Source organism: Phoca vitulina, unplaced genomic scaffold (genome assembly GCF_004348235.1).
Source record: "Phoca vitulina isolate PV1807 unplaced genomic scaffold, GSC_HSeal_1.0 scaffold27, whole genome shotgun sequence".
In the NCBI taxonomy this organism is placed as follows: domain Eukaryota; kingdom Metazoa; phylum Chordata; class Mammalia; order Carnivora; family Phocidae; genus Phoca; species Phoca vitulina.
Genome location: NW_022589730.1, coordinates 24131413 through 24146501, shown reverse-complemented (window position 1 = coordinate 24146501; position 15089 = coordinate 24131413). Strand labels below are relative to the sequence as shown.

The 15089-nt window shown below is 42.0% G+C and overlaps 1 protein-coding gene across 1 annotated transcript in view; it reads right to left on the bottom strand.

The window, feature by feature from the left end:
* Nucleotides 1-7659: 7659 nt before the first annotated feature.
* MYO5B (myosin VB) overlaps nucleotides 7660-15089 on the bottom strand; it is a 335175-nt gene continuing 327745 nt past the window's right edge. Inside the window, exon 40 of the mRNA XM_032422730.1 lies at nucleotides 7660-8991. Coding sequence (XP_032278621.1) covers nucleotides 8839-8991 — 153 coding nt within the window. The 3' untranslated portion in view covers nucleotides 7660-8838. The remainder of the gene's footprint in view (nucleotides 8992-15089) is intronic.

The window sequence follows — 15089 nt, the reverse complement described above, 5'->3', positions numbered from 1 at the left end:
GGCGAGCAGGAGAGCCAGGGCGCCAGGGCTCGGGAGGGTCAGCTTCCCGTGCCTGGGAAGCTGCGGTGGGTTGCCTCGAGGTTTTCTGTGAACCCTCAGGGTGTGCCTGCCCTAGACTCCTGCTTTCAGGCTCCTGTAGCCTTCTTGCAAGGTGTTAGTATACTAAGTCCCTCCTTCTTACTATGAAAACATTTGAACATACAGAGAAGTGGAAACATCTATGCAGTGAACACACAGACATCCACCACCTGTATTCTGCAATTGTTAACATTTTGCTGTATTTGCTATATCACATCTGTCCTAACATCAAACCACCTTATTTTTCTAATGCAGACCTTAATACAGTAGTCTCCCACCCCCAGTGGGGGGGAGGGGAGGGAGACATGGTCCCAGACCCCTAGGAGATGCCTTAAGCCAGTCAACTGTGTGTTTTGTAATGAAGAAAATAAAAACCAGAGAAGAGAATGTAAAGTGAATTATGCCTAAAAGTGAGATACAGGGGTGGAAGAAATAAAGAGATCTTTAAAAGTTATGGGGTTTTTCAGACTCAAGTCTAGGGAAAAAACTGAGGGTTGCTGGAGGGGAGGTGGGTGGGGGATGGGGTAACTGGGTGATGGGCATTAAGGGGGGCACTTGATGTAATGAGCACTGGGTGTTATATGCAACTGATGAATCACTAAACTCTGAAACTAAAAAAATAAAATAGTAATAAAATCTTACAGTTGAAGTCTAAAAAAAAAAAAAAAAAGATATGCCACCCTCCAAACATGCCAAAAAATAAAAAAATAAAAATTATGGGGTTTTTCATGAAAACTTTCTAATAATTCAAATGCAGAGAAAATTCTTGGTCTGTACAACTAGTGATTAGGGATATAGTGTCCTTTAATAAGAGAAGGAAGGTTCTATTCAATTTGCCTTTCACATATTTATTAAGATACCATCAGTAAGTATCACAATCTCCCACCTGATACCCTGCAAATCACTGGCAGCAAGTCCCTCCAAATTTACTAAGTTTTCTCTAATTAGAAATGTCACTAAAATGGGTGGATCCTAAAACCATTTGGTAAAAGGTTTACACATATAAAAACATGTAAATATATGTAAAGACATTTTACGTAGTCTCAGAGTATCACGAAGAGGAAAACGTACCTTTACAATAGAGAAATCTTGGGACTGTTAACACCTTAACCAAATGACCAAGCTTCACATCACCAATAATGGGACAAACTGATGCCATGCACCCCCTCAAGGCATTGGGGACACAACTCCACCTAAAAAAATGTCTGACTTGAATCTCATCCTAAGGAAATTTTCAGACAAATCCAAATTAAGGAATGTTCTGCAAAACCACTGACCTAAACTCTTCAAAAGTGTTGATGTTGTGAGAAACAAAAAAAGCCTGGGAATGGTATCAGATAAAAGGAGCTGGAGAATGACAATTACATTTAATGTAGGATCTTTCACTGAAACCTGGATTAAAAACAACCCCAAAACAAAGCAAAACAAAATAAAAACCAGCAACTCTAAAGAATAGAATTGGGACATTTGGGGGAACTTTAATATCAGTTATATGAGATAGTTGTATTGATGTAACTTTTCCTGATTATGTTAATAGTAATGTGGGAGATGGTTCTTTATTCTTAGGAATGAGCATGGTGAAGAGTCATGATGTCTGTATTTTCAAATGACTCAGAAAAAAAATGCATATAAATACCCTGGCAGAGAAAGAGAGAAAGCAAATATGGCAAAATATTACCATTAGAGAATCTAAATGAGGAGTATATTGTTGTTTATTGTTCTACTTTTATAACTTTTCTGTAGGTTTTTAACTTTCTCAATATAAGAATGAGAGAAAAAGTATATTTCAAGTAAGCCTAAAATTATCTGAAGCAAATTATTTTTTAAAATATGTAGTCCTTTTCATGTTTAACCGTATAACCATTATATATCGTACTACACTATGTATATCAAAGTTATTTTATAATTTTTTTTGTCTAGATGTGAAACCTCATAAGATGTGAAGTCATTACTTTTAGACATTTAACTTGCAGTATTTTTTTTAAAAAGATTTTATTTATTTATTTAAGAGAGAGAGAGCACACAAGCCTCTCCCCGCTTGTAGAAGCGGGGGAGGGGTTGGGGTGGGCCGAGAGAGAAGCCGACTGAGCAGGGAGCCTGATGCGGGGCTCCATCCCAGGACCCTAGGATGAGGACCTGAGCCGAGACAGACGCTTAACCAACTGAGCCAACCAGGTGCCCTGCTTTCGGTACTTTTTTTAAAATGTATTATTTCTTTCTGTACTTATTTTTTGGGAAAAAAGTAGAATTAGCGTAAAACTGAAGTCAGCGACTCTATTGTAAATCTGTAAATTCTAGTATTATGATTTCATTAGAATTTCAGAAATATCAAGGCTCAGCCTTATCTCCCACTTTTTCTGGATAATTTTCCTATGCTTAAACTTCCTATAGCACTCAAAATTGATGGTAGCTTCAGCAGCAGTGGCTTTAGAAGTTTCAGTACTGGAAACAGGAAAGCTGGTGAAGTCAGTAGAAGCTAGGACAGTTTTTAAAAAGTGAGTATATGAATTTGACTGAATGAGACAAGCGAGTTTACTAATCTTGAGTAGTTTGGAAAATTACGTATGTGCTCACTGTTAATCTGCTTTGGGGATAACTTCAGTTTTTGATAATTAGAAAAGGCGATTATTAGCTTAGGTGTGGTTTTGCCCTTACAACAAATACCTACTCTTCAGAAAGTTCAAGTTACGAAACAAGCACAACAGAAATGAAATGTAGACCGAAACAGACACCGATTTGCTGAACTTCCTCATTTTCTGTTTACTCTGTGTGGGCTTTAATACAGGCTGTAACAGGGAGACTACTCCCGGGGGCACAGCTTAGGGAACGGAGAGGCAGCTCAGTGAGAGGGTCTTAGGTGACTTGGGGAGGGTCCAGAAAAGCAGAGCTTCACTCTGGGTTGGGTGCTGTCTGGAAGTAGGGACAAGTCTTTGGAAATCCTCTCTAGGAGGAGGCAGATCCGAGCTAGACTAGCCCGGCTGCTGGTGAGGTTGCATTCACTCCTATTGCTGGGAGAGGGCAGGGTTGGGATTGAGTGGTTTACAGGTGGTCTTGTCTCTGTCCCTAGACAAAACTGTCAAGTGGTCTTGTGTTGTCTCATTTCATCACAGGCACAGAGCAACCTTGCCTGATGTTGGTGTTTTGTGAGATTGGGCACCAGGGGAGGACACCCTGGCCTGGCTGGGAGGGCCAGTCCAGCTTCTCAGACCATCAGGCCTTGCCCTAAGTGCCAGACCAGGTCCCGGATGTTGGGCTTCTTTGCTTTCTCAACTCTAAGTAGTTAAGTGTGTCTTGTATGAAGTTTGACTCTTCGCAGACAGTTTTCCTGTTGACGCCTTGACGGTAAGCCTAGACCTCTCCGGGTATGAGGTGAAGGCTTTCCTGAAGAGTGAGGTTATTCTTCCATCAGCTGCCCAGAAGAAAGGTGAGTCTATCCTTAGGTTGGAGGTTGGGTTTTATTATTTTTTTTAAGGTTTTGGAGAGAGAGAGAGAGAGAGCCCGCGTGCGCATGAGCAGGGGGTAGGGGCAGAGGGAGAAGCAGACTTCCTGCTGAGCAGGGAGCCCAACGTGGGGCTCCATCCCAGGACCCCAAGATCATGACCTGAGCCGAAGGCAGATGCCCAACTGACTGAGCCACCCAGGCGTCCCATGGAGGTTGGGTTTTAGAGGTAACTTTTCACTGACTGGTATTTCTGTGCCATGAAGTATTTCACTGTGGTTCCTAGTGATGGATGTTTAAGGGCACCATCCCTGGAGAAGCCTTATCCTATACCTACAGGTGGGGCTGGTGACCTAGGTTTTAAAGATTTCCAGGTGATTTTGGTGTGTGCTCCTGTAGGTAAGAAACACCCTACCCATGTTCCTGTATGTATGTTGTTTCTGGGCTCTCTATTCTGTTCCATTGGCCAACTGGTCTGGGCCATTTCCACACGTCTCCCATCTTTATAGTAAGCCTTGATACTTGTTAGGAAAGTTTTCCCTTTAAGGAAGGTCTTCCTTATCCTTGGGTCTTTGCACTTCCATATCAATTTTAGAATTAGCTTGTCTATTTTCCCCCCCAAAAAACTGTGGAGATTTTTTGATTCTTTATGTAGATCCGCTTGGAGACAACTGACAACAGTTTTGGGGTATTTGAGTCTTCTTATCCGTAAATGTGATATAATTTCTCCAGGTTGTCAATGTTTCACTTATGTTATAAACTCCTCCATACAGATCTTGTAAATATTTTCCATTTTTTTTTCTTACGCCATATGCAAAGTTACACCTCTGATTGAGTTGGTCTCTGGGCTCTGTGTCCCAGGCCACTGATCTACTCATCTTTTCCTATACCAAACTACTGTGTATGAATTCTGCAGCTTTGAAGTAATTGCTCAGTAAGTCTTGTTATTTTACACCCCCAACTTGCAGGCGGAAGTTTGCCAACCCCTGGTTTAAATGATCATGATACATGTTTGAATGTAGGTCCTAGAATGAAGTTTCTCAAGCAGGCATTAAAAATAAGCTTTTCAGCCAATGTATAGCTGCGGAGTTTTAAATTTCACTTAGATTTGGCACAGTACTTCATTCAAAAGTATTTATTTCCACAAATTTTTATCCACAGCTGAACATTATAGTAACTAATACAAGCATTTTTTTCTATAAACAAAGGTATAGTTTACAGATTTGTTCAAAATGAAAAAATATTTTTATCAGTAGTATTTCTTCTTACAATGTTAGATTCACCCCGGAATATGATGTGAACCCTCTTCGGAGAAGCAGACTTTCATCTAAACAGTAGCTGCTGGCAAAATGTTATATCCAAATCTGGGTTGTTTCTGATACAATATCATTTTAGAAAGTAGCTTAAAATCATTTCTGATTAATCGCCTTTATTAGCATTAGAAATTTCTTTAGGAAAACCAATATTTAGTAGCGATCTAATAAGAGAAAAACAAGTCCTATATTTGTCATTGCCATTAACCTCTAATTTTTCTATACCCCCTAATTCTCTAATTATGGCACCAGTGTGTGCAAAAAAAGTGAATTTTGGCTATTCGGCTCATGCAGGAAATTAGAGAAACTGACTGCAGAGGAATATTCTAGGAGGAAAAAGGACAGGGTCCAGCCCCACGCTGTCACACTGTAGTGACTACTCAGTCCCATAGGCAGGAGAAAAGAGCTTCAATTCAGGATATATCCCTGCTGCCTAGAAGGTCAAACGTATGACAACAATTACATATATTCTAGGCAAAAGAAATGAATTCTAATTTATTTTCTATAATGCTAATGCATTAAGGCTGTAAGTAAAGAGTGGTGAATTGACGGTACCAGGGTTAATTTTTTCCTAAGTGTTCCAAGTTCCTGGTTTTGTCTTTTGTCTTGTTTTTACAAAAGCCTGAAAATTTCAAGTATAGGAAAAGCAAGGGAAGAAACGGCTTTGGACATGCTCCATGGAAAGGGGAGAAACAATCTATTTACCTTTGGGTCTCACCTGCTGTCCAGATACCATAAAGCTAACCGCAGCTACATGATCCAGGGAGAATGAGTGGAGGGAATATGCTTGTCAGCTCTAGCAAGTTACTAATATGTATATCGCACACATTACTACCGGTAAACAGAGAGGTCCCCTGTGATGCTGAAAACACAGACTGTTTATAAATATTTGATTCTTAATCTTTAAAATGCTTCTAATGTTTCAAGAGACAAAGCAAAACTCCACCATGATGTCGAACATTAAAATTCTTCCCACGGCAACTCGTATTTCCAAGAAATAATTGACAAGTCAGTTATCTTAGTAACTGCCCAAGGCACATGGTGAGTGGGGTGTCAACTAAATTTTAAATAAAAAAGAGAGACAGGTATCTAGTGCGGAGTTCAAACCTTGATGTTGAATTTACGTGAAGTCATTGATTTCATGAAGTTGGAAAATGTTTAACTTTAGAAAGGCAAAGAATAAAAATGCTAATAAGTGATTAAAGTTTTTCTGAAGATGCTTCTTCCAGTCTCCAAGTGTTAAGTTAAACAGGGCCGACTGAAACATAAACCAGTTGCTGTCTTTGTTGTTAGTACTCTATAAAAGACTATTTGTTTTTAAAGCATATATAAATTAAGTACAGCTCCAGTGAAATGCCTCTCTCTTCTGGAAAAGAACTAAGTCTGCCATTTCTTGGGCTAGGTAGAGGACAATTCATAACCCCCCTACCCTCCCCCCATATTTATTCTAATTGCCAAGCTTTTATTCAATGAGTCCTTGGCACCTAATATGAACAGTGAGAGCAGTGGTGACCCACAGAGAGGGAGAGAATGAGGGTATAAGACAGAACGTAAGGATAACAAGCCACTGCATTTATGGAATCATTGCTTTTCAAATTCTTTAACACACTCTAAACAAGGCCATTTGGGGTTATCTTGAAGATTAAGGTCAGTCCTTACATGCGAGACTCAGTTTTCTTTTTTTTTTTTTTTTAAGATTTTATTTATTTGAGAGAGAGAATGAGAGAGAGAGAGAGAGCACATGAGAGGGGGGAGGGTCAGAGGGAGAAGCAGACTCCCTGCTGAGCAGGGAGCCCGATGCGGGACTCGATCCCGGGACTCCAGGATCATGACCTGAGCCGAAGGCAGTCGCTCAACCAACTGAGCCACCCAGGCGCCCCGCGAGACTCAGTTTTAACTGAAGTGCAACAAGCAGCAAATTATACTGAACAAACAACTTTAAAAAGAGGTAGCCACCGACCCAGTAGGTTTAGACTGGCCTTCCAAATGAAGTCAGGGTGTGGGTTGAGGGGGGTTGCGTTGTGGATTTCAGGTGACATAACTGTACCAGGCGAAGGGGGGGGACAGGCACGGCTCTGCAGATACCCAAGATGAGCCAGCCATGTTTACTGTGGAGATGTCATGCTGAGGTCATAGATTTGGACAGGGTGCTCCAGAGTCTTCGCCCAGGTGCTGGGCCTTGTTCTGCCCCAGCAGCCACAAAAATGGGGTGCAAGTGGAGCTGAAAGGACACAGGACCGTTCGGGGGTTGGAGTGTGCTGTGTTTCCGGGAGCTTTTTGAGTTGGTTGGCTCAGTAACAGATGTTGCGTGCGTGTGTGTGTGTGTGTATGTGTGTGTGTGTGTGCGTGTAGGGGGATGTTCTACCTACCATTCATGGAGAAATCTTATCTTCTTGATGTAACATAGAGGCTCTTCTCAGTTTTACAAACACCATTCGTTCTGGTCATGGGAACAACATACTGCTATCTACTAGAAATATGGAAAAAATCACTAAAAAGTGGGTGTAGAGAATATGCAGGGTTTTCTAATTGAACGCCTACTGTTGAAGAGGCAAGAAAAAAACCTATAAAAGCAGCGAACATAAAATCTGCTGTCATATTCTACTGAATACTCTGTTTTAATCCTTTTTTCAAAGCTGAGATATTTACCATGTTTATGTGGTATATTTAAAAAAATGTTGAAAATAGGGGCGCCTGAGTGGCTCAGTTGGCTAAGCATCTGCCTTCAGCTCAGATCATGATCCCGGGGTCCTGGGATCGAGTCCCGCATTGGGCTCCCTGCTCAGCAGGGAGTCTGCTTCTCCCTCTCCCTCTCCTGCTCCCCCTGCTTGTGCTCTCTCAAATGAATAAGATCTTTGAAAAAATAAAAAATGTTGAAAATAACCTGAAAAGGGAGTGTTGACCTAAGCTATTCTCACTCTTTAAAAATAACACACACCCATACATACACACAAACCCAAAAAAACTTTTGGATGATGATAATCCCTGAACTGGATTTTTGGAAAGTTTTTCAAATAATCTGATTCTCAAGACAAGTTTGTTTTACTGTTTTGGTTACCTGGAAATACAGTGCATTATGTGATGCTTTTATCGGAAGTTTTATGGCATTAAGGGATTACAGGCTTTCATACTGACTTGTTTGGTTTTTCATCTGTAAATAAAACAAAGGTTGGTGTTCTTTTCTAATATTTAGATTATGTAGATTTTCGTGAAAGTTTTGTAGACTCCGGAAGCACATGGACTAGCACTGAAAACAAAGACTGTCTTTCCATGTTGCTCACACTTTACGTTTGGGACCACAGCATTTTCTTCCACAAACCCAAGACTATGCAAAAAGGGTTTAAGCATATGAGGGACAGAGTCTCCTGATTTTGCTTTAGAAACCAGTCCTCAAAATGCTTGGAGGTTAGTTACACCACTGTCTCTGCATCACCAGGCATTCAAAATACTTCTGAAAAACTTCTCAGAAGGCCCAAGCCCTGTACTTTTGTTCTTAGACCATCTCCCCACAAACTCATTTGCACCGGTGGTTCGTTGACCTGGGGAAATGTCACCCGCCATGCGACAGCATCATGGTTATTAGTACCATTATTTGTTAAAAGTCCTCTGAAGGCAACTTACTTGACATATTTTTAGTATTATTTTACTTTGGGCATCCTCCAGTTATATGCAAAGACCAAAACTGGGCAGCTTCCATTTTAAAGATGGGCACCTTTTATATGGCCGTGGGGGCTCCTGGGTGGTGGTAGATGTTATAATGTGTATTCGTTTAGACTGAAATCATATACTTAAAAAAAAAAACTTCCATATTTCAAGTGTTTTTATTCTGAGCAGTACGTACAAAAAAATAATGCCAGATGTGTCTTACTCCGTACAGTTCAGCACTCTGCGCCCTCTGCACAGGCTCGCAGTCTTTTACAGATTTAACAGACCCCTCAGTTCACTGTACGGTAGAGGCTTCCTTCTTGCTGTCACTGGAAATGGAGCCACAGGGGGGACTGCGCCTTGTCAGACCTTGTTGAGGAACTCCAGATTGAGATAGGCTGGGATGTGGATTGAGTCCATGGTCAGCGAGGATGGGTTGAATGGAAACAAGACGGGAAACATGTGCTTGGAGTCCAGCAGCAGCTGCTGAGGGTCATTCCGCTCTTGTAGCTGCGCCTGTGGGGAAGAGGAAGACCACGTGAAAGACCACCTAAAAACAGCCAGTTTAGGGGAACTCACAAAAGTGAATCAGCGTGTATCACGGAAATATCTGTTAAGACAGGTTGGGCTTCAGGAGAACGTGGCCTCCTTGTCCCTGTGGCATTCGGCAGGGAGAGGGAACCCTGGTTTTGGCTTGTTGGAGCACTGATGACCTTAAGCTCTCCCCGAATTCTGGCAGTCTTTAAAAAAAGTTTTCCAGCGAAGCGAAGGGAGAATAGAAAAATACACTTCAGGTGCAAATCGTGTGGAGAGGTACTGTGGTGAAGGGGTTAAGACCGTGGGCTCTGATCTGGCACCACCCTGGGCAAATTCCTGAACCTATCTATGCCTCAGTTTCCTCATCTGTAAACTGGAAGGGGGAGAGTGACATCACACAAAATGGTGGAGTGGGAAGCACGGGGGCTCAGTCCCTCCATTGAAGCAGCCGTTGAGCTGGAAAAAGCAATTGCTCTCAAATATCTTGGAACTCTGGAACCTGACCAAACTCTTATGATAAGCAGGAGAGTGCCTGATGAAGGGGGAGGCTGCTTATCTCTGCTAAGGGAGCAGCATATGTGAACCGGCCACTAATCCCAGTCTCCAGCCCCCGTGCAGCTGCAGGGACAGAGGCCCACACTCTGGGAGAAGCTGGCCAGTGCAGTAGGGCAGGCGGTGGGACCTTGTCCTCTGGAAATCTGGGTTCATGCACTTGTTGGTCTGGTGTTCCCTGAGGGACTGTCACAGATGCCTGCCGTGATTTTGGCTTCTCTTGGGATACAGTGGCTTCCTCCAGTGGCATTAACTGGAAGATTTAAAAGGACACATATCCTCTATTGGAGCCAGACATTTTAGGAAAAGTATAATAACTGAAATGAAACTTTTCAGTCACTAAAGGGGTTCAGCAGCAGACTTGAGCAGGCAGAAGAAATGATCAGTGAACCTGAAGATAACACAATTGAAATTATCCAGTCTGAGGAACAGATAGGAAAAAAAAAATAAAAGTGAACAGAACCTGAGGGACCTGTGGGACATCATAAAGCATACCAACATATACCTTATAGTAGTTCCAGAAGGAGAAAAGAGAAAGGGGCAGCAAAATATTTGAAGTAGTAATGGCTAAAAACGTCCCAAATCTGATGAAAGACATACACCCGTGCCCCCCTCCCCAAGACTCTCAACAAACTCCAAGCAGAATAAAAAAAAGACCCAAACAGGATCAAAAACATTCACACTGAGACACATTATAGTCAAATTATCAAAGCTCAACAACAAAGAGGGACTCTTGAAAAAACAGCGAGAGAGAAAGGACTCCTCACATATAAGGTATCATCAAGATTATGAACAGATTTCTCATCAGAAACCATGGAGGCCAGAAGGCAGTGGGGGTAACCTATTTAAAGTCCTGAAAGAAACACTTTTTTTTTTTTTTTAAAGATTTTATTTATTTATTTGAGAGAGAGAGAGAATGAGAGACAGAGAGCATGAGAAGGAGGAGGGTCAGAGGGAGAAGCAGACTCCCTGCCGAGCAGGGGGCCCGATGCGGGACTCGATCCTGGGACTCCAGGATCATGACCTGAGCCGAAGGCAGTCGCTTAACCAACTGAGCCACCCAGGCGCCCCTGAAAGAAACTCTTAACCAAAACCTCTATATCCAGCAAAACTATCCTTCAAAAATGAAGGGGAAATGAAGTCCCTTCCAGATCAACAAAAGCAGAGGAAACAAAAGAAAGTCCAGGCTGACATAGAAGGATGTTGGACAGTAACTTGAAGCCATAAGAAGAAATAAAGAACATAGGGAAATGGGAAGGCCAGCATTGTACTTTTGGCTTGTAAGTCCTTCTTCCTACACAATTTACACAGATGCAGACGACAATTATGCATTTCTGTTGATGGGATCATGTACAACAGACGTGACAGTAACAGTATAAAGGCAGAGGGATGGAGGTATGTAGCCTCAGAACCTGTGTACTATTGAAACTCAGTTGGGATTATTTAAACTATGTGGTTACAAGTTTAAGATGTTAGTTGTGATCAGCAGGGTGACCACTAAGAACTAAAAAATATACAGAAAAGGAAAGTAGGGAATCACAATGGTATGCTACAAAAACTAAATGCACACAAAGGCAGTAATGAGGAACACAAAACATAGAGGGCATACAGAAAACAAGTTGCTCCCCAGCAGGAGTGATGAATGATAGAGTTAACATCATGTAAAGCAGAGAATGGTCTCTGGCACTTGGTGAGTCCTGTGTTGGCCGCTGTTATCTTTACGGTATGCTCCTTTGCTCCGTCTGCCAGTCCATATCCCATCAACCACTGAACCACGAACCCAGGTGGAGCTGTCCTTACACAAAGGACACTAGTTACACAAAGGAGACTAGTTAACGATGAGTGCTGCCAAGAGGGAAATCAATACATCCCGAGCTTGTAAAAACACGGGTCATCTCCTACTAGCTTAAGCTATCAAAATTTTTTTCCTCATTAGGAAAACTTACCACCATTGCTTCAGGTAGTGACATTCTGATATGTTGTAACTTTCTAGAAGTTTCATCATTTTCCTGTTTTAGCCAAGACCAAGAGATCTTATCTGCTGAACTCATCCAGTATCTGCATGTTACACGTAACTATCACTCATAGCACCTCCGCATTTCTAAAAGCCTCCAAGTAGGGCTGAGGTCAGTAAATAACGCAGGAGCATTTGAAAAGTGCTGGGAAACAGGTTTTTAGAACAAAATCAGTGTGAGCATAGGATTGTGAGTTGATTCTACAGTGTCTGTGGGATGCATAAAGGTGAACCTGAATAATGAATGGAAAACACTTTAAATTTTCAGTTGTCAGTTTAAAAACCTCCATGTGTTTGGTATCACATGAAAGGCAGGCCAAATTTTTATTTATTGAGACAGAGGGAGTGTGGGAGGGGCAGGAGGAGAGGGAGAGAGAGAATCTCAAGCAGACTCAGTGCTGAGCACGGAGCCCTATGTGGGACTCGATCTCACAACCCTGAGACCATGACATGAGCTGAAATCAGGAATCCGATGCCCAACCGAATGAACCACCCACAGGCCCTGGGCCAAAATTTTAAAGTAATTTTAACAGTTTGAAAAAGTAGCTTGAAATAATGGGAACAGTTTAGCAGAAGCAAGGACATTTAGAGACAAATAAGCAACCACTGTTACTAATTTAAGATACCAAATGGTGGCTGTGATGCGACCCTAGCAGAATGAACGGTCTCTCTAGGATCACTGAAGTTCAACAGTCAGCTCGCTCTCAGCTTGACTTTATTTATTATTACAAACCTGGTCACACAGCCTATGAAGGTGTACATAAAACATGAAAATTGTTTCACGGCACTTAATTAATGTCCTTTTCTTTCTCGACCTTAGGTAGATCAGTAGGCTGTACTCTTTAAAGGGTTTGAAGAAATTGTAAAGGATTGAAAGGGGGGTATAAAAATGGAGAAAAGTTAAATAGTACCTATAATTCGGCAGCAAAAGGTGCGTATACCTACTTAAAATTCACGAGATAGTCATTTCATAGGAATTATCCTGTGAATCCTCCAGTGAGTTTAATAATCCCCTCAAATTTACATTTTTAAAGGTCAGCATGTTCTGTCCATATCACCCAAGCAAATGCTTTGCTTTAACGGGCAAATAGTATTTATCCCACATAAGATGTGTTCAAGTACCAGAAGATGGCATGGATCATTCTACCCTTTTCTCTGCGTATCCTCTGTCTAGGGAGAAACAGAACATAAAGCTACAGCTGGCAAAAAACAAAACCCAAATTTTTTGATAGCATCGCCAGCCCGAAATTGGCAGCTGAAGACAACTCAGAATCTGACTCTGTGGATCTTCAGAGGCTATCTGACCAACCTCTGCTACTTTTTTCCCTCTGCCCTTAATTCAAAGCCAAAGTCTGATGTGGCAAAAATTCTTTGACCTTTGACTCTTCTTCTAAACAGTGCCATTGTCAACATATAGGCAGTTCCAGTTCTCCCTCTGATGTGTGTATCTTAGATATTTAAAACCAGATAAGACTTTCTAAACTCGTACTTTGGTTCGTGTAAATTATCCGTGCTCCCCAATAATCCGTGGGGAGTCAGAGAGCCCAGTGGCTTCTCTTTTGTCATCACAAGTCTTCCTCCACTTTCAGGAGCTGACTGTGGCTGCGTCCTAACTGGATCTTTTCAATCAGCACCCCACCTTTTTGAGGTATCTGTGTCGGTCAGTCCCTGCCTGCTTTCACTATGCTCTGCATGTCACTGCATTTCCTCCACTGCTTTTAGAAGAACAGGATTCCATCTGACCTGGCATCCTTCCCTTGACCTTCAGCCTCGGGTTTCTACTTAGACATGATGCTGAAAAGTTCATTTATTCTTTGACATAGCTGATTTTCTCAATCTCTGGATCTCTACCTGGCAGTGGTGTAAGGCGCTCTGAAGAAAAATCCCAATCATACATCAAAGGGAAGTGCTTCTCATTCCCCATGTGTTCTCAAGGTTCTTGAGTATCTTTCGGATAAACCCTCATTTTAACTCCCCTTTTCCTGACTCCTCTGATCACTTTCATCCATTTCTTTTTATCCTGGTTCCATATGTTGGGATCACACTTCACTGGCTAAAGAGGCTTAGACGTTTGAGAAAGTGTTGTATTTCCTCAAGATGTTCCCCACATATAGTAGCGGGAGAAATGGTCACGGTCTTTCTGACTCATCTTGATGTGATTCATTACGCGGATTCTGTCAGCTACAGTCACACATAAAACTGAGGCATTCTACTATTGCTACACCATTTGGGGTGTGAAAAATTTCCTCACATGTGGTGTTTTAACATTACAGTTAACTCATGCGAGGTGTCCCAATTAATAGCAGACATTTGTGATCAATTAAATAAGACCAAGATATCCACTGATCTATTTGGCAAAATTGGTAATTGGGGGATCTTATATAAGAGATGGGATCATAATTTTGAGCCTAACTTGTTTTATGTTTATCCTTTTGCATGTGCTGATGCATGTACCGTTTGCTGGCCATCATGACCCTCTGGAGCCATACCTCAAGCCCCTGGACTGACCCCTGGATAGGTTCTAACTGCCACACAGCCTGCCACCCCATTTCCGCAGGAAGCAGCCAGAGCAGTCATTGTTCCATTCCCTAATAGCAGTTAGGGTTACCATTCCAGGGGGAGGAATGAGTAAGGGACAGGTGGGGCTAGGTAGGGAGAGATAGATAGGGGGCTATGTGATCAGGCTCACAGAAATCCCCAAAATGTGGAGGTGTGGGGTAACCAGAGATAAGGGGACAAATCGGACCACCCTGCCCTAGGCGTGTGGGGTGGGTGTCTTTATGATAATCACCTGTGACCAACAAAGAACAACCAGACCCTAAAAAGGAAGTAAGCCATTGAAGGTGTTATTAATCGAAATGTTAAAAGGATTTAAGTTCCCTGGTTAGCTTTCTATAAAAGACCAACCCTAAAGACCCTTGTTGGCAACACTGTTGGGACCCCTCTCACTCTTGAGAGCTTTTTCTGTTACCTTCACTTAATAAACGCCTATCACTTTACTAAAAAAAAAAAAAAAAATTTTTTTTTTTAGGCATTCAGCCCAAATCACCTAGGCCTCAGCTTTAAAAAAAAAAAATCCCATAATCTCAAGACAGATTTAAATAATCATTTCCCTAATATGTTTTCTTTCAAGCATATTCCTAAGGGCAAATATTATGAGTCTTAGAGACAAGATTGAAGAGCTCAAATTGTTTTCTTTTTTTTTTTAAGATTTTATTTATTTATTTGACAGAGAGAGACACAGCGAGAGAGGGAACACAAGCAGGGGGAGTGGGAGAGGGAGAAGCAGGCTTCCCGCGGAGCAGGGAGCCCAATGTGGGGCTCGATCCCAGGACCCTGGGATCATGACCTGAGCCGAAGGCAGATGCTTAACGACTGAGCCACCCAGGCACCCCTCAGATTGTTTTCTTAAAATAATATTTCTTAGTTCATGGGTGGGGTTGATATTCTGCTTACTTTGTTAATTCCCCTTGGTGCTACAATTCAGTGACGTGTTAGTGGCAAATAATAC